At 35.1% G+C, this 22908-nt stretch overlaps 1 protein-coding gene across 2 annotated transcripts in view; it reads left to right on the top strand.

Moving 5' to 3' along the window:
- The first annotated feature begins 835 nt into the window (after window positions 1-835).
- Window positions 836-22908, top strand: part of TMPRSS15 (transmembrane serine protease 15) — a 136410-nt gene continuing 114337 nt past the window's right edge. The window contains exons 1-4 of one of the 2 annotated variants that reach the window (XM_063601254.1): window positions 836-976; window positions 3483-3658; window positions 8789-8919; window positions 9172-9239. In XM_063601254.1, coding sequence (XP_063457324.1) covers window positions 3514-3658; window positions 8789-8919; window positions 9172-9239 — 344 coding nt within the window. In that variant the 5' untranslated portion in view covers window positions 836-976; window positions 3483-3513. Of the gene's footprint in view, window positions 977-3350; window positions 3659-8788; window positions 8920-9171; window positions 9240-22908 lie in introns of those variants that run through there. The other variant, XM_034947976.4, reaches the window with a different exon arrangement.

Here is a 22908-nt window from a genome sequence, read left to right as displayed (position 1 = left end):
CATATAACCCTCTAAACTTGTTTCTTTGCATATAATTTTGTTTTATTATTTCTAGTTTAGTACATACAACTTTAGTTCATGTACTTTAAACTTGTGTATAACATTTTATTCTATAAAAATAATACACTTCACTTTTTCATTTTCCTATTGATGAACATTTAAGTTTTCCCTATATTTTGTAGGGCTTAAAATTTTATTATAATTGTATTATAATGAATATTATCTCATTGTCTACTTGTCCCAGATTTAACTGGAAAGGGAATTTGGAGGTCAGATTGTATGTGTGCATTTAGTTTTTCTAGATATTAACCAAATTGCTATTCAACTTGATTATTTGAATCTTCACTCAGACAAGCAATGAATGACACTGCTAAGTATTGCTAAGGCTTTTAATTTTTGCTTATATGTCTAAGGTCAGTTTTTTATTTTAATTAGAATTCCATAACTACTACTAACATTGACCACCTATAGACATTTGTGTGCTCCTGTTTTCTTTCTTTTTTGTTTGGTTTTGCCCTTTTTGTCAATTGCCTGCTACTTGTCTTTTATCTGTTAGTCAATAGAAAATCTCTTTAATTTCTGAAGAGTGTTTTTTATTTGTAAGCCATAGCAGCTATTGTAAGGATTCTATACTCACAGGCCCTCTCATTCATCTCTGCACACTGAAGTCAGCTTCCCTGGATGCTCTACTCACCCAGAGTAACTCGAAGTGCCAGACTTGACGTCCCAGAAGCTAACCTCAACCAATGAGCATGGCTTTTTGGCAAATGAATATTCCACTCTATTTCCCCCTAAGTGGGATAGCTCTGACACGTGTTCCCACTGTCTCACACAGGTCCCAAGCAGACTTATGTTCCAGATGCCTACGATGGTAACTGGCTTGATCACACCCAGTCTTCACTGGCTTTATCACCCTCCATCTCTTCACTTCCCAGCCCTTCTCATGGAGGTTTCCTGGACTGCCTTTAAAATAAATGTAAGTACCTCATACCAAAATTTTTGCCTCAGTTCAATTCTGTCATAGCTGAATGAAAACATATGCAGTTTGAAAAAAATTGTAAAGAAAAAAACACAAGTCTGTGGCTTAGGGTTTTATTTTTTAGATAAACTTTGTTTTAAAAAAAGAAAAGTCAATGTTACTATTGGCTAAATTTATCAATGTTCTTCATGATTTTTCCTTTTATTTTTGAATCCTTTTCTAAAAATTCCTTCAATACCTTATCATTAGAAAGACATTCTTCTATATTTTCTTCTAAAATTTTTCCGTGCTTTTTATATATGCTTAATCCACCTGGAATTTTTGTCTCTTCACAGTGTGAGATGAAGATCTAAAGTCCTTCATGTGAAGATGGAGAACAAATCAATGCAGCACTATGTATTGAAGAGCCACTCTTTTCTAACCTATTATTAATGCCCTACGTTTTTCATATATGAAGTTTCCATATGCAAATCACACTTATGGGCACTTAATTCCACTGAGACAGTTTTCTTTGCTGGGACTGATACAACACTCTCTTTATATTACAGCTTTGTAATGAGTTTTGTTACCTGATAGGGCAAGTCCTGTTTTATTTTAATAACTTTTCAAAAAATTTCAAGATATATGATTTGATTTTTCACATTCATCTGTTTGTTTAATTTCAGTCTGTCCTCCATAAATTATTGCCTTCTTTAAAAAAGCTATTCTTTCACTCATTTGCTTGATACTAAATATAATTATTTAAAACATTATTTGAGGAGAATTTGTGATCGAAAGTGAAAGTTTTATTTCTGAAACTAAATGCATTATTTTGGGCTTTCAATCTAATATTTTATCCATTAATCCATGGCTATGCTTGAAGCAGACATGTGAACTCACTGTCTTCTGCTTTCCTTCTATAAAGTCAAAAGAAATGTAACTTAAAGCTCTATATGACACTACTAAGTATTGCTAAGGCTTTTAATTTTTGCTTATATGTCTAAGGTCAGTTTTTTATTTTAATTAGAATTCCATAACTACATAGGGTTAGGGTTAGGGTTAGGGTTTGCTTCTGCACTAGTCATACAAAGAAAACAGTCATTGTGCTTTCACTTTGGCTTTCCAAATTCAAGAGGCACTTTTTGTAGGTTCCAATTTTATCAGAGGGTCTGGCCTATTATAATTGTCCCCTAGAATATAAATAAAATAAACTTCTCCCAAGTCCATAAGTGGTGTCTCTGATTTCATATATATATTTCATATATATATTTAAGTCAATTAGCTAAAAATATAAATATTTTCAATGACATACATTTGTTTACTCATAATTCTATTTTTGTCGCAAAAATTCTTGAGTTTGGGGGCAACATGCAATTCTCTTCTTTCATGGGTAAAGAAGAAGAAAAGCAGCTACTGTTCATCTTAGCCCATTATAATATGCCACAATTTCAGTGTGTTAGGGGTTTCCAATCTAAAACTTTCTTACCTCCTGCCAGTTTTATTTACCAGAATAAAAGTCACATTGGTTTACTTCAGAATAGATTCGGTTTTATTTAGTTTTAATTTTTGTGTTTTAAAGTTCCTGAACTCATCATTATTCATGGTGTGAATAATCCCAATGCTAAACTGTAATTTGATTATCAGAAAATGACTTTGATTTTTCCATAAAGCATATATCTACAACTATAACTATGATTATCTTAACCTGTTCTCTTGTTCTAATTGGCATATTTAAAGAAATAAAGTCCAGGGCAAGTGAGCAATGTCTTCCCCACCCAGACTATTTTCTTAGAATAGAAACACATATTTTATTCCTCTTATGACAGGTACTCCCATTCATTAATAACTGCACAAGGCCATAAAGAGTAGCCATATAATGCCTTGTTTAAGTGTACTTTCCCTTATGTAATACTGCCTTACTTTGCATAACTTCACATGGGTGACATAACAAAGTTGGCAACACTTTTGATTGTTTCCATAAGGAATATATGTATATGTATATGTACACAGAGAGAGGATATATATGTTAGGCTTTATATACATCTGCACCTAAAAGTTATTTTTAGAAGGTCTATATCAACATATAAGAGAAGCGTCTTAAGAATCATCTGAGTCAGAGGGTAGAAGGTTGATCTGTTAGGAACTCTCTCTATGAATATCAGATGCATGTGCCTAGTGACTAATTTGTCTGTCATGAATTTCACATTTTTCTTAATAGTTCTCAAAATGATAAAATGTCTTTTGTTTACAACATGAATTTAATTTGATTCACCTTGGCAAATGGCCTGTTCAGGTAGTTAACGTTTACAACTCTAGGCATCTTTACTCATTTATATCTTCTTAAAGATTAACTACCCTTTTAATGATACTTAATGTATACAGACATAATTTTGCCAAAGAGACATACACAACTCACTTACACTGACTGGTATGCATGTAGACAGGTGGTTGTTGCTTTACACATCTTTAAAAATTTGAGAGATTTTACTCTTCAGTTGGTAGAATTATTTATATTCTCTTTCAGTTCTTAAATTAGCAAGCCTTCAAAACCAAAAATGGGGTCAAAAAGAAGCGTATCTTCTAGGCATCATTCTCTCAGCTCCTATGAAATCATGTTTGCAGCTCTCTTTGCCATATTGGTAGTGCTCTGTGCTGGATTAATTGCAGTATCCTGCCTGACAATCAAGGAATCCCAACGAGGTAAGTCACATGGAGTTGGCTCGTGAAGGTGCTCTCAACTGAATGTACACACTTGAGTGTCAGTAATTCTGTAAGTCTATTTTATTCATTGCTAACTAAATGCATTATTTTGGGTTTTCAATCTAATATTTCAAATTAATCTTCATGACAAAATATTTATGTTGCCTTCATGTACTTCTCTGTAGTTCCCTTCAGAGAATATTAGGAAAATTAATTGGTATGTAATTTGAAACTTAATGCAGAATTTAAGCATGAGACTGAGTAGTTTTTAAAATAAATAATGTTAAATAAGTATCTTGGTTTCAACATATAATCAAGTAGATTTCATGGCCCCTGATTTTGTGTTGATATAATTTAAATCACAAACATATTAATGTTGTTGAATATATAAGTAGATAAACATGCAAAGTTAACAGAAGATATTGTTTATTTCTATCTTCATTTTCTTATCAGTCTAACCATTTTAATTCTACTAGTATAAAATAACTTGGATATAAATGTAGACTTAAAAAGGTCACAAACTGAGTAGCAACTTTGATAAACAGAAAAAGCATAAGAAATGATAAATCTTATTTAGAGCTAACTTTGTACCAACAGCTTTTAAAATACCTTCAAATGTATTGTGTAGCTACAACATATGAAAGCTTATTGGTATGCTCGTTTTACAGATGAGGGATCTGAGACAGAGACTAGAAGTAACTTGCTTAAGTTCACATTATTAGTGGGTAGCAGAAGTAAGATTCCAAACTAGACTATCCAGCTCTAGAACTTATAGTCCATCTTACCACTTATTCATTTATAGGGTAAATTTTAAAAATTGAAAGCATAGCAATAACCTACGTATTAACAGTTTATTTTTTCTTAAACAATTTTTTACATTTTTAAAATGATGAACTTTATATATATATGTGCATATAAATTCTCTCTTTTTTTTTTTTTTTTTTTTTTGAGATAGAGTCTCGCTCTGTCGCCAGGCTGGAGTGCAGTGGCGCGATCTCGGCTCACTGCAACCTCCACTTCCTGGGTTCAAGTGATTCTCCTGCCTCAGCCTTGCTAGTAGCTGGGACTACAGGTGCGCGCCATCATGCCCAGCTAATTTTTGTATTTTTAGTAGCGGTGGGGTTTCACCATGTTGGCCAGGATGGTCTCAGTCTCTTGACCTCGGATCTGCCCACCTCGGCCTCCCCAAATGCTGGGATTACAGGCATGAGCCACCGTATCTTTCCATTGTGAGTGATTTTAGTTTTACCTATTAAATTCACAATTGTTGGGTTAGCTATTTTATTCTAGTAAATAAGTAAGTTTAAATTAGAATGTAATGCACATGCCATAGTTTTATTAAATAATTTTAGTATAATTCCTGGTCTATTTAAAAACTATTGACATACACACGGGCTATATTTTAAAGGGAAAAAAGTGTGGATATTTTATAAAATTATACAAAGTACTAAAAGATAATACAGATTGAATTAAACTTTTAGAAAAATGGCTGTTTTGGTCTTATTTAATTGCTGTGAATAACTTGAAGGATCTATAAGCATTTGAAAGTCCATTGGAATCCCTGTTGTTCAATAAACATACAAAGGTTAGTTATTTTACAAGTGAAAGAGAAAATAAATATTTATAAGTGATAATACTGTTTAACAGTGAACAGCTAAATATAAAAAGGGATTCGAGTTAATGCTTTACCAATACATCGGAGATCATAACGCATACTGCTATTTTTTTCTTTTTAAACTATTATTTTAGATTCAGGGGGCACATGTGCAGGCTTGTTACCTGCGTATATTGCATATATTGAGGTTTGGGGTATGAATGATCCCATCACCCAGGTACTGAGCATAGTACCCAGAAGTTAGTTTGTCAACCCTTGCCCCTCTCCCACTTTCCCCTTCTGGTAGTCCCCAGTGTCTATTGTTGCCATCTTTATGTCCACGAGTGCCTGCTGTTTAGCTCCCACTTATGCTTGAGAACATGTGGTATTTGTTTTTTCTGTTCCTGCATTAATTTGCTTAGGATAATGGCCTCTAGCTGCATCCATATTGCTGCAAAGGACATGAGTTCATTCTTTTTTATGGCTGCATCTTATTCCACAATGTATATGTACCACATTTTCTTTATCCAGTACACCGTTGATGGGCACCTAGGTTGAGTCCATAACTTTGCTATTGTAAACTGTGCTGTGATGAACATATGAGTGCATGTGTCTGTTTGGTAGAATGACTTATTTTCTTTTTGATGTATACCCAGTAATGGGATTGCTGGGTCAAATGGTATTTCTGTTTTAGGTTCTTTGAGAAATAGCCAAACTGCTTTGCACAGTAGCTGAACTAATTTACATTTCTATCAACGGTGTATAAATATTCCTGTTTCTCTGCAGCCTTGTCAACATCTGTTGTTTTTCGATTCTTTGGTAATAGCCATTCCGACCAGCATGAGATGGTATCTCATTGTGGTTTTGATTTACATTTCTCTGGTGATTAGTGGTGATGAGTATTTTTAAAAATATTTGTTAGCCACTTGTATGTCTTTTTTTGACAAGTGCTTGTTCATGTTTTTTGCCCAGTTTTTAATGGATTTATTTGTTTTTTGTTTGTGCAATTATTTAAGATCCTTATAGATTTGGGATATAGATGCATCATTTGCAAGTATTTCCTCCAATTCCATAGGTTGTATGTTTACTTTCTTGATAGTTTATTTTGCAGTGCAGAAGATCTTTAGTTTAATTAGGCCCCACTTGCCAATTTTTGGTTTCGTTGCAACTGCTTTTGAGGATTTAGTCCTAAATTCTCTGCCAAGCATAATTTCCAGAATGATGTTTTCCTTTTTTCCTCTAGGATTGTTATAGTTTGAGGTCTTAATTTAAATCTTTAATTTATCTTGCGTTAATTTTTGTATATGGCGAAAGGTAGGGATCCAGTTTCATTCTTCTGCATATGGCTAGCCAGATATACCAGCACTGTTTATTAACTAGCAAGTCCTTTCCTCATTGTTTATTTTTGTCAACTTTGTTAAAGATTAGATGGCTGTAGATGTGTAGCTTTACTTTACTGTGGGTTCTCTGTTCTGTTCCATTGGACTATGTGTCTGTATTTGTACTACTACCATGCTGTTTTAGTTACTATAGCTTTATAATATAGCATGAAGTTGTGTAATGTGATGCCTCTGACTATGTTCTTTTAGCTTAGGATTGCTTTGACTATTCTGGCTCTTTCCTAGTTCCATATGAATTTTTGAATCTTTTTTTATGATTTTATGAAAAATGAGTTTGATAGTTTAATAGGAATAGCATTGAATCTGTATGTTGCTTTGGGCAGTATGGCCATTTTAACAACATTGATTCTTCCAATCCATTAGCATGGAATTATTTCCATTTGTTTGTGTTATCTGATTTTTATAGCACTGTTTTGTAGTTATCCTTGTAGGTCTCTTTTATATCCTTGGTGAGAGATATTCCTAAGTATTTTATCTTTTGTATGGCTATTGACAATGGGATTAAATTCTTGATTTGGCTCTCAGCTTGAATGTATTTGGCGTATAGAAATGCAACTGACATTGTACATTTATTTTGTATCCTGAAACTTTGCTGAAGTCATTTATCAGTTTCAGGAGCCTTTTTGCAGAGTCTTTAGGGCTTTCAAAGCACATACTACTTTTAACATTTTTTATACTTTTTTTGACTTCACTTTAGACTTATTAAAAGTTGCAAAAATTGTACAGAGTTCTCATATAACCCAGCTTCCTTGGATGTTAATATTTCGTTTATCCACAGTACAATTGTCACAATCAAAAAATTAACATTTCTACAGTATCGTTAACTGAACCACATACTTTATTCAAATTTCACCAGTTTTTCCACTAATGCCCTTTACCAGCTTAAGATCCAATGCAGATTCCTATATAAGATTTAGTTATTACGCTTCCTTAGTCTCCTTTAATCTGTTGTAGTTCCTCAGTCCTTCTTTGTATTCTACATTTAAACATGCAAACTTCAATGTAATTTTGAGTATTTAAAATACAAATGAAATAGCATAAATAATATGTTACATCAATTATGCAATTAAAGCTATTTAGACTATATGCACACATACTGCCTGAATTATTATTTCTAATTATCCTCTTAATGGGATAGTTTGGTGTCAATTATTATATAGAGATCCTGGGTTGTAGAGTCAGTCATTTCAATGACCAAATTCCAGATCTGTTGCTTAAGACCTTTACTATCTTGAGAAATTTTCTTAATCATTCTAAACTCCAATTACCCTATCTCAGAAAAGAAGAAACTACGTCTTCTCACACCAGATTATTGTGAGAATTATATGTCATTATTATTATATTTACTAATGAGTTCATTATTGTGAGTTTCAGTTGAAGCAATTCATTTTAAACATAAATCAGTGTCAATGAAAATATGCTGATAAAGGGATTATGTAGGACTTAATGACACATTTTATTATCCATGTTTATATTTAATTCGTTAACCTTCTTTTTTTACATTTTTTTTCCTAGTGAGGTTATCTATTTTCTACAGCATTCTAAATAACGTCTTCAACAAAGACAGTCACCAGCTAATGGCACAAGGTCATGCATGCCATTTTTATAATTATTAGAATGAAAGAAGTAGCCTCAAAGTCATGTTTCAAAGTAACCAAAACACTGAAATCTTCACAGCAATTCATATGTCAAAACCCAGTGGTGTCCCTGGATGCTAGGTGTTCAAGAAGTATCTGAAAGCAACTACAAAACTTTTAATGGTTCACTTCTCACCATGTTTCCCTGAGTCACTTCCCATGATTGGTGGGAGTTCATCAGTCCGTGTATCTTCCAACAGGAATCTCAATAACAATAATAATGAAAACTTGGAAGCTTGGAGTGTGGGTTAGACTTCAAAGAAAAGAAAAAAAATATTGAAAGAATGGAAAAAAAGTTTAGTTTCCAATCTTTTAAAACAATCAGACAGCTGGGGAAAGAAAGCAGCTGATTTTGAAACATGAGACTACAAAGAAAAAGCAAGAACTACAGAGCTAACACATCAAGCGAGAGCTTTACTTCTATGTCTTAACAGATGTGCATATTTTCTCCTACTCATAATCCAAAATCTTAGTGTTTTTTCCTTATTAATTTATCTAGGTGCAACACTTGGACAAAGTCATGAAGCCAGAGGGACATTTAAAATAACATCCGGAGTTACATATAATCCTAATTTGCAAGACAAACTCTCAGTGGATTTCAAAGTTCTTGCTTTTGACCTTCAGCAAATGGTAGGAGACTGACAGCTGGTTTAAAATTTTATAACATAGTTTAACTACTTGCCGAAAACACCATTTTCTCAATGTGAAACAACTAGAGAATAAATGTAATATTCCCAAGATACTCAAATGTATGAGCCCCATTACTATGGAGAAAATTGCCCCAACTCTAAGCAGAACATAAAGATTGCTTTGTATAAATTTTTCAACAAAAGTTAAAATCTTAAATTTAGTATACTCATTCAATCTTTTATATTTTTCTAGATAGATGAGATCTTTCTATCAAGCAATCTGAAGAATGAATATAAGAACTCAAGAGTTTTACAATTTGAGTGAGTATAGCTCAAAAATTTTCTACTGACGGAAAATTAGTGATTTTTTTGCTAATATTTGTAAAATAGCATCACTATATATAGGAAAAGAGGAATATTTAAATTTTTCAACATTTTTTGAGGATTAAGCAAAGTGGCACAGCGTAAACTTTCATTTTAGTAGCAAATAATAATAACTTTTGATAATTGATCTTATGTTAATATGTTTCTCTCTACTGACAATAAAATCTTGCAGAGACACATGGAGAGGGTACAGATGCAGATATAGTATTTGACTTGCTATGAACATTTGGAAAAAGCTTGCTTATCATTTAATAAAATAATATTGTATCACCCTGCTTCATTTATACTATAAATACCTAGAGAGAAGGTACTTGTCCACTGTGTACCCAGAAGGCATAAGATTGCTTAAAGTAAAGTATGTGCTCAATAAACTAACGAATCTTAGATTAATAATGTAATGATGTAATTCCACACTATGAATGTTTGAATCTGTAACATATGGAAATTATGGAAATTTTGTAAGAACTATTTTCTTATTTCTATTGTAAGATCTATTTTCTAAACTATTAGCTTTTGTATTTGTCACAAAAAAAAATTGACCTGTGTGTTGTTGTTGCTGTTGTATCATGAAGGAGAGTTTGACAATCTTGCTGACATCTCTCTGAACCTAAAGTTTTCTAAACTACAAACTACCAAAGGGCTTTTGGAATAGAGATACAAGTCAACTGGAAAGTTAAAAATACATATAATATAAAAGAAAGAAAAATGTAAATTTATAAAATTAAGTTAAAAATGAAAAAGACAAAGGGAGAGGATTCCAAGAAAAAAAAGTTAAAGACTGATCAAGACCTGGGGTAGCTGAAAAAGGGAAGAGAGCAAAGCCTTCACAATAATTCACATTTAAAAAGCACAGAAAGAAAGACAATATTCCAGAAGGTTAGGTAAAACAGAGATCCTATGACAAGCTGGCAAAAAGGAAACTCACTGGTTGAATCTCTATTTCAGGCCAAGCCTTTTGTGACTTAAGATAGATAGATAGATGATAGATGGATAGATAGATAGATAGATAGATAGATAGATAGATAGATAGATAGATAGATGATAGACAGACCGATTTTTTTTTTTTTTGGAGACAGAGTCTCATTCTGTCGCCCAGGCTGGAGTGCACTGGCGTGATCTCAGCTCACTGCAAGCTCCATCTCCCAGGTTCACGCCATTCTCCTGCCTCAGCCTCCCGAGTAGCTGAGACTACAGGTGCCTGCCACCACACCCGGCTAATTTTTTGTATTTTTAGTAGAGATGCTGTTTCACCATGTTAGCCAAGATCGTCTCGATCTCCTGACCTTGTGATCCGCCCACCTCGGCCTCCCAAAGTTCTGGGATTACAGGCATGAGCCACAGCACCCAGCTGTAAGATGTATTTTCTTATTCACTCCTCACCAAATGACTGTGAGGGAGATGCAATTATTCCGCCTTAAACAACTACGACACCGAGGCTTGGAAAAATAACTTGCCTCAAATCACACAGCTAGTAGGTGTTGGGGAATGTGTTTGAATGGAGTTTTGTTGTTCTGATTCAGCATGTGCTCTCCTTTCATATGAGAATGTTAGAGTAGCAGAGCCCACAGAATATAACAACTTCTAGGGAGGGTGGGTTTGCTTTTCACCATAGATGGGTGGGCTGAAGATGCAACGGAAAAGGAAACTTCTCTTTTTCTACAGAAATAAGAAGGATGACAGTAAACCTGGAACAGGAAGGAGAACAATGAAAGCCAAGATGAGCATGGAGAAAAACATCTAAGTAAGCTAGACTGATGGCAATATTCTTTAGTTACAGCTGGCCATCTTCCATACTCCTTTACCGTGAGAGTAAATATGTCTTAGTTTTTAAGCAGCTGCTGCACTGCAGTTGAAGGTAGCTGAAAGCTCCAAGCCCACAATTTGAAATGAAAGCACAATGTACAAGCTCAATAGCAGAGGACAACAGCCTCCCTATGGGTTTTCAAGACACTGCGACCTATAAAACCTGAATATTAATTTTACTTTTATTCATGTATTATTTATTATATTCCAGGGCCTTAAAATTACATATTTTTTGTGCTTTTGTGCAGCTGACAGTCTGATAGAAATTATTACAGTTTTCTTGTCTACATTGTCCATTGATATTTAAGGTTTATGTCTTCAATTAGATAAATAATAAGGCATCATAATAACACTAAAAAAATTCAGATGTTTTACATTTTGCTCCCTAAAAATTAAATTATTTTTGAAAAGGTTAAGATACTTTAGCCCTATTTTTAAAAAGAAAAATGGCAAGTATATATGGACTGATGGTGTTCCTGGCATACCAATTCATTTAGCAAACTAAATACTCAGTACTAATCAGAAGATCACCACAAGCTTGTCAATTTGTTCCGTGTAACATTACTACCATGTATTTGTGTATGTCACCCAATGCTTTCCTCACTAGGGGTTTGTGAAGTTTTAGATTATCAGCCTGTCGTGAATTATTAAAGTGTGGTTCAGAGAGGCTAGGTTACTTTTCCAATGTCAAGCTGCCATTAGTCTGTCTGTCTAAAACATTCATGCTGTCCTCTACTACTAATTTTTATATTAAAAAAGTACTCAAGACAGAGTGAAGCAATGAAAGTTAAGGCTAAAGAGTCACATATTCAGGAATTGTCCAAGCAGTGTTTGCTGTATGTTTCTCAGTGGCTACTCTCCCTCTGGGTGCCTTATTTTGTTCATTTGCTAAATGGCCATAGACCTTTTTCCAAGCAAGCCCTGTGCTTGCACCTTTAGTTTTCCTTGTTCTCCACTCTGATTTTTAAACTTGTGTAGGTTAAAGTGTTCGTTAACTTTATGGGAAAACTGATGGGATAATCTATACTCAGACTAGGGTAAACAGTACCTAAGTTTACAATCTTTTTATTCTCTTATTTTTTTCCTTTTTAATGGTTATGCATGTGTTACTCTTCTATGAATTGACAATGCTAGTTGCTGGAGTTAGCATATAGAAAAATACTCAGAAAGTCAGAGTGGAATGAGTTAAACGAGTGGAGAAATAACCTTTATAAGAATCTGTCACTGGATTTAAAGGTGTACTGATCTATCCAGAAGTCTATAAGGGGCTTTTTTATCATTTAGATTGTAATACTGTTATAATTTAGTAGGAATGTGTTTTTTTTTTTTTCATAATGACCTCATTGTTGTTTTAGTAAAAACTGGAGGCAAGCTGAAAATGAGGTAGTCTACAGTATCTCTGTACAGTTTATATGGTTCATAGATACATCAAAAGTATCAAAAGTAAGTGTGTGTTTGTGTGTATGTGAGAGAAAGAGAGAGAGACAGAGTGAGAGAGAGAGAGAGAGACAGAGAGAGAGAGAATGCCATACATGAAGATTTAAACATCTATTTGGTTAGAATGAAAATTATCATTATTTACTTTTTCTTTACCTCTTCCTGAAAAATGACACATTATTTTTGTTTGTTTCATCTGAGGCTTTTAAAATCAGTTCTTCAAATGTGATATGATAGAAACAAAGTTACCCTGTAGTTTCTGTAATTTTAGAAAGCAGAATTTTCCTTATCTTCCCAAAATAATCTTCAGTTTGTTCAGGGTTAATATCCCTAAAATTCTATGAGAGATAGAGCATGCTTTGAAATACAGCATAACTTAAAATCCCCCTATAGTGGAATAAAGATAAAGACGAAAATATAAAATATTGTTCTGTGCTTTGCACAAGGGGAGAGTAGAATCACTAAAAAGAGTACTTCAAAAAATAGGCAAAACATATATTAAAGAGATACTGGAAAACTGAAGCAAATATTTTTATCTTGTCAACATAGAGTTAAATAAATGTTCAGGTAGTCATCCATTCATTTGCTCGCTTATGTATTTAACATACATATAGGGCTTACTTAGAAACAGACATTTAACTAGGTTCTGAGAATACAGATATTAAGAGAAAGTCTTTTATTAAAGAGCTCATTCAACCACTATCATTAAGACATTTTAATTTGTATTGGTATATTTAGAACTGGTTTTCTCTCTCTGTGTTTTGATAGGCTATTTGGTTTTTAATTGCCTACTTACAAAGGGCACCTCTGGGTTAAGTGACTAATATATAACAGACATTAATAATAAATTAGGCATGAGTAATTTATGTGATGATTAAGGTATAAAATCTCTGCTGTGAGGAATTAAAAATATTGTTGGGGAGATATGACAGAGTCAAGAAATTTTTACTAACGTTATTAGGCATTACATGTCAGGTTGTATATACAGTTTGTGTGATAGTGCAAGAAAAAGTTTTTTCTTTTCTTGTGTAGTCTAGCCTTTGCTTGACTGCTTTGAGCTGGAATGCTCACAGACTAAAGAAAATTCATTCTAGTCCAACAAAAGAAAGAGATTCATACTGCTTAAATTTAATTTTCTCATATAATGTGACTAACAAAAATTAGGAATCTTTTTTCAATATTGCTGTGGACATCCTACAAACAGCCTATTAAATAATCATGATTATTAGTATATTTTGTTTATTATTTATAACTTTAGGTACTAGAACATGCTTTATTATTATCACCAAATTCTTTCTTTCTTTGATTTTCATCCACTGATCCTGCTTGTAGTTACTAGTTTTTTAGAGAATAAATGTCTCTCCATCTTCATATCTCACTCCTTAAATACCTAAAGACTTTTTCTAGTGCTATCATACTAAATGCAGGTGTACTGCATGGCTCTGTCACCAAAACACACTCTGGCCTTCTGTTTCTCCTCCCCAACTCGACACAGCCTTCTACCTCAGTCCTGCCACATCATCTGTACACCCTCAAAACCATCCTGCTTTCTCTCTTTTATCTATGTTTTCGTTACTGGGTGATATGGCTCTGTGTCCCCATTCAAATCTCATCTCAAGTTGTAATCCCCACATGTTGAGGGAGGGACCTGGTGGGAGGTGATTGGAATGGGGGCAGTTTCTCCCATGCTGTTCTCATGATAGTGGATGAGTTCTCATGAGATCTGATGGTTTTATAAGTGGCAGTTTCCCCCACTCTCTCTCTTCCCTGCCACCTTGCGAAGAAAGTACTTGCTGCTTCTACACCTTCTGCCATGATTTTCAGTTTCCTGAGGCCTCCCCAGTCATGCAGAACTGTGAGTCAATTAAACTTCCTTCCTTTATAAATTACCCAGTTTTGAGTAGTATCTTTATAGCAGTGTGAAAAAAGACTAATTGGCACCAGGAATGGGGTACTGCGATAAAGATAACCGAAAATGTGGAAGTGACATTGGAACTAGGTAACAGGCAGAGGTTGGAATAGTTTGGAGAACTCAGAAGAAGACGGGAAGGAGTCTCCTCAGAGACTTGTTGCATGGATTTGACCAAAATGCTAAGAGTGATATGGATGATGAAGTCCAGGTTGAGGTGATCTCAGATGGAGATCAGGAACTTATTGGAAAAGGGACCAAAGGTTATTCTTACTATCCTTTAACAAAGAGATTGGCAGCATTTTGCCCCTGCCCTAGAGATCTGTGGAATTTTGAACTTGAGAGTGATGATTTAAGGTATCTGGCAGGAGAAATTTCTAAACAGCAAAACTTTCAACAGGTGACAGAATATAAAAGTTTGGAAAATTTGCAGGCTAACTATGTGGCAGAAAGAAAAACCCATTTCCTGGGGACAAATTGAAGCCAGCTACAGAAATTTGCATAAGTAATGAGGAGTCAAATGTTATTCGCCAAGACAATGGTGAACATGTCTCCATGGCATGCCAGAGTTCTTCATAGCAGGACCTCCCATCACAGGCCTGGAGGCCTAGGAGGAAAACATGGTTCGTGGATGGGGCCCAGGACCCCACTGCTGTGTACAGCCTTGGGGCTTGGTGCCCTGCGTCCCAGCCACTCCAGCTCCAGCCATGGCTAAAAGGGCCCAGTGTACAGGTCAGGCCATTGCTTAAGAGGGTGCAAGCTCCACACTTTGGCAACTTCCACATGGGCCTGCAGGTACACAGAAGTCAAGAATTAAAGTTTGGGAACCTCTGCCTAGATTTCAGAGGATGTATGGAAACATCTGGATATCTAGGCAGAAGTCTGCTGTGGGGGCAGAACCCTCATGGAGAACTTCTGCTAGAGCAGTGCAGAAGGAAAATGTGTGGCTAGAGCCCCCACACAGAGTCCCCCCTGGGCTGACTCTGGAGAAGACAGCCACCGTCCTCCAGACCACAGAATGGTAGATCCACTGACATCTCACACCGTGTGCCTGGAAAAACTGCAGACACTCAATGCCAGCTGGGAAAGCAGCCAGTGGGGGTAGGAGAGCTGTATGCTTCAAAGCCACTAGGGTGGAGCTGCCCAAGACCGTCAGAGCCCACCCCTTACATTAGCATGCCCTGGATGTGAGACATGGAGTCAAAGGAGATTATTTTGGAGCTTTAAGATTTAATGACTGCCCTGCTGGATTTTGGAGTTGCATGGGGCCTGTAGCCCCTTTGTTTTGTCCAATTTTTTTTCCATTTGGAATGGTAGCATTTATCCAGTGCTTGTAACCCCTTTGTACATTACTTGGAAGTAATGAACTTGGTTTTGATTTTACATACTCATAGGCAGAAGAGCCTTGTCTAGTCTCAGATGAGACTTTGGACTTTGGACTTTTGAATTAATGCTGAAATGAGTTAAAACTTTGAGGGACTGTTGGGAAGGCATGATTGTGTTCTGAAATGTGAGGGCATGAGATTTGGGAGGGGCCTGAAGCAGAATGATATGGTTTGGCTCTGTGTCCCCACACAAATCTCATCTCTAATTGTAATCCCCACATGTTGAGAGAGGTACCTGGTGTGAGGTGATTGGGTCATGAAGGCAGTTTCCCACATGCTGTTCTCATGACAGTGAGTGAGTTCTTATGAGATCTGATGGTTTTCATAAGGGCTTCTTCCCCCTTCACACTCTTCTGTCTTCTGCCACCACGTGAAGAAGGTCCTTGCTTCCCCTTAGGCTTCCACCCTGATTGTAAGTTTCTGAGGCCTCCCCAGCCATGTGGAACTGTAAGCCAATTAAACTTCTTTATTTTATAAATTACCCAGTCTCAGGTATTTCTTTATAGTAGTGTAAAAATGGATTAATATACTGGCACTCTCATTTTCTCTCCTTATTATTGCATCCTTTCTTATATTCCATCCTCAGAACCCATTAAGAACCAGTCCATGTCACCTTCCCAAGGACACTTAACTGACACTCTAGTCTGGTTTAGGTACTTCTTCCCCCTGTGCATTTAGCACCATGTATCTACATTTAAATTACAATTCTCACACTATAGCATAATTGTTGATTTGTCTATCTCCTTACTAGGATAGGAGCTCTCTTAGGGCAGAGAATGTATCTTTGATACCTGTATTTTCAGAACCTAACTAATGCCCACCACAGCATATGTATTCTATAAAGTCCTAGCAAATGAATGAAAAATTATTTAGCAGCTGTTATTAACATAATGAATATTATGTTAGATGTTATCATTTTTTCATTTAATCTTCATCCTATTAATATTATGTTAGAGATTAGCATCTTTTCATTTGATCTTCATCCTATGGCTATAAAAATAATTATACAGTTACCATGGCTTTAACTTTTTGTTACAAGAAATAAACTAACTTGAGAATCCTTAAATAGTTCTCCAAAAGCACAGACATGTTACTGGGTGAAGGAATCCCTTGACTTGAAAGGGTGGGTCATGGAAAGTTTTATGAAAAATGTGGGACAGTGTCTGAAAAGCATAGATAGGGACTACTTGAGTGGAGAAGACAAGGAAAGCCATTTCGGATAAAGATAAAAAATAATGTAGCATGTTGAGGATATAATAGAGCTGGCATTGAGGGCTACTAAGAAGATGTTGAGACATCATGAATTTGCTAAATATAAACCTAAGAGTGTGACAATGAACTCATGCCAAATTAAAGTCATAGGGGACTGGTAGGACATTGGAGAAACACAGTGAGCCTGACTTTATAGAAAGGTTAGTCTCACATCTCAGATAAGGAACAATTGATTCAAAGATCCTAAGGACAAAATAATTGGTATATGATCATCACAAAAGTTCTGACATCAGTAACAGAATCCTTAGTTTTAGTGACCAAAAAGAGGTAGGAAAGTCAAATCAAAGGTAAAAGAGATTATGCTTAGAAAAACAATGGCAGAAGGTCAAATGAAGCTTATTTAATGGTCAAAAGAAACCTCAGTGCCTTCCCATCTCCTGTTGGAACAAAACTTGATGAATATAGACTTTTATATATAGGCCTGGTAGGCTATGAAAATCGCAGAATTTTTCTTTGATATTTAGTAAATAATCTTTTATTTCTCTAAGTGGCAAAATCACTATATTTAAAATTGTAAATTATTTGAGTTTAGGAATTATTTCTTTCCCCTCTTTATAGCTACCAAGGAGGCCAGTACAATGCTCAAACCTTGATAAATATTTTATAATGATTCTCAAATAATATACTTCATCAGTGTAGAGATGGTTTCCCCTGGTGGTAGCTGTGCTACTATTAAATCAGAGGTGAATTTTTAATCTTATCAAATACAGACACAATGAAAGCTTTATCTTTTTACGTAAAAAGGTTTAATCTTCCTCCCTTCCTTCCTTCCTTCCTTAATTTACTTCCTCCTTCCCTCCCTGCCTCCCTCCCTCCTTTCTTTTTTTCTTCTTTCTTTCTTTCCTTCCTTCCTTCTTTCCTTTCTTTCTTTTTCTTTTCTTTCTCTTGTCTTTCTTTCCTTCCTTCCTTCTTTCTTTCTTTCTCTTTCTCTTTTTTCTTCTTTCTTTCTTTCTCTTGTCTTTCTTTTCTTTATTTCCTTATCTATCATATCATTCTTTACTCTATTGCATATTTCTGACATCTTAATCCCAGGAGCTGCCCCTACACCCATCTGCTGTCTTCCTTCCTACCTACAGTACATAGTCCCTTCCCTCTGTTTCTGGAGTGTATAATCTCTTAGCCTCTTTCATTGGTCCAATATCAGAACTAAAAGGAGAAACACAGACATGCAGGAAAGGTTAATTATTTTAACTTTTTCAAAATGCTAATAAAAATGCGTACTTAGTCTTTATTTTGTGAGTGTAACATTACACAGGAAAGTTTTATTTTTTGTTGGTTCACTTTAAGCTATTTGTCTACTTTGTGGTGAATGAAACGAATTTCTCTTTTCTAGTTTTGTAGAGGATTGAGTCTGGAGAGCTGCAGTAAAGCATCAATTCAGATTTATTTCCAAAAGGCTTTAACCTCCTTTAAGGATCGGTATTCTAGGTGCCTGCCTCTCTTGAATTGGGCTTTGCCTAGTGAAATCCATACAGAAAGCACAGTGTCCATTGCAGAGTTTATCAGAATAGTTTTGCTAATGGAACCCTTTATGTTTACATGTCTACAACATGCTGGATAACTTCACTTACATTAGGTTGGGAAAATTTGATGAATATAGACTTTTATATATAGGCCTGGTGGGCTACCAAAATCCCAAATTTTTCTGATATTTAGTAAGTAATCTTTTATTTCTCTAGATGACAAAATCACCACATTTGAAACTGTAAATTATTTGAGCTTAGGGATTGTTTGTTTCCCCTCCTTTATAGCTACCTAGGAGGCCAGTACTGTGCCCAGACCTTGACAAATATTTTATAATGACTGTCAAATAATGTACTTCATCAGTGTAGAGATACTTCCCTCTGGTGGTAGCTGAGCTGCCATTAAATCAGAAGTGAGTTTTTGAAAAGTGCAATGCAAAGGAATTTCATGAAAACGTCTGTTAGATAAATCACATTGTTGCTATTTTGGGAGACCTAGAAGAGGAGGATAGAAAAAGGAAATCAGGAGCAGGAGAGACAGTAACAATGAAACACTTAGGATTACTTTACCTTAAATAATCACCTACAAATATACGTATTCCACTCATAGGAAACAGTAGAAGACTCATTATTAACTTTATAAATTATTTTAATTTAAAAATCCAATTGATAAAATCAGAAAACAGAAATAACTGAGTTCTCACCTAACAATACCTACATCAACTGTATATCTATAAATCCTTTAAAACACCTATTTACATTTTTGTTATAGATTTTAATTAAACTCACACCATGTATGTGTATATGATCAAATTCTAGCACTCCAATACTAGATTTAGTCATTGAACTATTTTCTCTTACTTTCACAATATTTAATGCCAATCTCTGCCACTTACTAACTTGTATGATTTTGGGGTGTGTGTGCGTGTGTGTGTGTGTGTGTGTATGTGTATGTGTGTGTAGCTACTCTTCAGGGTAAGCAAATGGTTTGGTCTATTTGGGGAATACTTTCATTCATTCTGCTTTGTGGAAAGTGCTTTCACCAGAACATTTAGCATTTGGTTATTTTAATAAAGAACTATTTACCCTTTGTGGCAACATGCAGTTTCTTTTGCCCTTTGAGCACAGATATGCCACAAAGTTAGGAAAGGAAAGACTTGTTTACTCAGCAGCCCTAAAGGTTACCAATATCATTAAGGAATATATGAGATAAGTAATATTTTGCTCTATTATACTCAAGCTTTCTGTACCATAGTAGGATTTATCTGCCTTAGAGAAAAACTGTTATTTTACAAGGACTAGTACTTTGAAATGAAAATGGTCATTTTTTTAACCTAAAGGAAGAATTCTCATTTCATTACTAAACAACTAAACAGCTTCAGCTTTCTTATGAGGTGAATCACAAATGATTATTACGACTTTTTTTATTTCTGCTTTATCTCTCTCATCTCAACATTTCCACTAAATAAGAAAATAAATTTTAAAGGCTACAACTTTATGTGGATATAGGATATGCAACTCCTATCCTTGCAAAGTATAAATTATTAAATGTAATGCATAATTCACAACTAAGAGAACACACCTTTCAAAGAAAAATGTTTTATGCCTGAGGATGAACTAATCCAGTTACTTTCAACTCAGTGAAGCAAAATTCCAGATTTGTATTTTCTTTGCCCAAAATACCTTACCTCTTTTACTCCATAACTCAAATAAAATGAAAGCAAGTGTTCAGTCAAATTGAACCTGTGAAATTACATAGAAATAAAACAGATTTAATCAGAATTTAAGTTTTCTGGTCTGCAACCAAAGATAAAATAAAGATGGGGGATTGGAGAGAGAGAAAATAATTAATATTGTTCACTCTCACTTCATTTTAACCACAATCAGTCCTGTCCATTTAACTATCTTGGAAAGTGAGGTTGATTAGGAAGACATAATGTAAAAAAGAAAAAGAGTAGGAGGAAAAGAAGAAGGAAGAAGAGGAGGAGGAAAAAAGGCAGTGCTCTATCTTTTGGAAGTATTGCAGAAATAAATATCTTTCCCTTCTCCCCAAAAATATCCAACTAGCTGTTTTTTTCATCTATTTGTATATAAAGTTCTGCTAACTATGCAACAGAATAAAATACCTGGACATGCCTTTAGGGTAAATGTGCTGTAGCCTCTTTCCTGCTGACAAATAGTTCAGAATAGAATTGATAAAAGTGTTGTTGAGTGTGGGGGGATGGGAATTATATAAAAACACATTAGGGAAACAGATTCCCTAGGTTTCTTTTCTATCTCTGACACTAATAAGCTGTATAACCCTAGGCAAAGTTACCTACATTACTCTAAGCCTCAGTGTCCTCACTGCTAAAATGAAAATATTGGCCAATATTCAGCTTCAAAATTAGGGTAATTACCTTCTGTTCATATAAATATGGGATAGGGGCTGACAGTTGTATGCTTGTTAGAATTTTCAAAATTCCCATTAACAGAATGCATGACTAAAAGTGTCTTAAAAATAAGTGTTTATTGGCCAGGCATGGTGGCTCATGCCTGTAATCCCAGCACTTTGGGAGGCCGAGGCAGGAGGATCACGAGGTCAGGAGATCGAGACCATCCTGGCCAACATGGTGAAACCCCATCTCTATTAAAAATACAAAAAATTAGCTGGGCATGGTGTCGGGCACCTGTAGTCCCAGCTACTCAGGAGGCTAAGGCAGGAGAATTGCTTGAACCCAGGAGGCGAAGGTTGCAGTGAGCGGAGATCGTGCCGCTGCATTCCAGCCTGGCCACAGAGAGAGACTCCGTCTCAAAAAAAAAAAAGTGTTTATTATCTGACATCACAAGAAATCTAGAGGTTTTAAAGGAAGTTAATTCAGTAGTACAATGACAATGACATAGTCAGGGCTTTGGGTACTTTCCTTCTTCTGCTACGCTATCTTTGGCTTATCAACCATGGCCTCACTCATGGTCTCAAGGTAGATGTGGCAGTTTCGGCAAATTATTTAGACCTAATAATGTTCAACAACGAAGGGTGGTAATCTACTGTGAGCTGTTCTTTTATTAGATATAAAAAAGTTTTCCAGAAGTTTCCATTAGTCTTCCCTTCAGATTCTGTTGACTAAGGCCAGGTAATACACCCATGAATAAAACCATGTTTGATATAAAGAATGGTTAAAGAAGATGCCACCTTTCCTAAAAAAATGGAGGCTTATTCTCCAGTAAAATTAGGGGTTAGCCAGCCAGCACAAGTGTGGAAAAGTAGATGAAAGGTAGTGTCTGTGACGAAATGTATCATTACCAAGGACAACAGTGATTTCATGTATGGGTAAGTTTGGGAAACCCTGAACTAAACAGTTACTAGGGAACCTTCTCATTTACAAGATTTGGCTGCTATAATTTAAGCAAATGATTAGAAAGTTAAACCTTCTATAATTTTATATAATTTATTTAATACATGTGAATTATAAAAATATTATATCAAAAATATTATATCTTGTTCATTTTAAAAATGAAAGACCAGCTTCCTGGAAATGAATTACTGTGAAACTGAATAGTGCCATGGACACGAAGAAGGAATATACTCCCCCTACTGCAGATGCTGATCTACTGTGATCTTTCAGGAATATTCTAGTTCTATATCCAGTCATGGAAGAAAAAATAACATTTACTGTAGGTTCTATCAAGATAGATAGATGGAGAGATAAATAAAGAATTCTACTGGACTTGAGAAAATCCTTCAACAAGCTCATAAACTTACATATATCACAAGAATATATAACTCCCATAATTCGAAACCAGCAAACATATCATGCAAAATTTAGTTTGCCCTGGTCTGTGTCTTAAGCAGCCAAGTATACCATGAGTGCCTAGAGTTTATTGAGGGGTATAGAATAAATATCAGAGCTATAGTTTGTCTCCCAAGTGGTCATACCCTAAAATGATAGCATATGGCAAATAGAAATGTAAGCAGGAGTGCAAAAATCTCCCAAGTATCCCTATTCGCCAAAAATTTATTCATTTTTCTCTTTCTTTACACTGAGAAAAAGTTACCTTTTAAAATGCATGGTACAGAGCAGGGGATAAAATCAAGGGGGAAGATGATTAGGGCTATATGACTGAACTCTAATGCTATGTTTGGAGATCATGCAGGCAAGACAGTCCCGACTCATGGACCTGAGATTGAATTTCTTGTGAATCCCTGATAGACCCAGATACCCTTGTTTTCTTTCTATCCCTTGAAATCAGGGCATATTTTGATATTTTATATTAAGCAAAATAGAGAAGAAGAGGGAGATATAGATTAGTTGCCATAAGCTTGCTATCAGGCCTTTTAAAACTATGTAGAAAAATTT

This window comes from Pan paniscus, chromosome 22, assembly GCF_029289425.2.
Source record: "Pan paniscus chromosome 22, NHGRI_mPanPan1-v2.0_pri, whole genome shotgun sequence".
NCBI classification, from domain to species: domain Eukaryota; kingdom Metazoa; phylum Chordata; class Mammalia; order Primates; family Hominidae; genus Pan; species Pan paniscus.
Note: the sequence above shows the minus strand (reverse complement) of the source record. Positions and strands in the feature narration are given on the sequence as shown.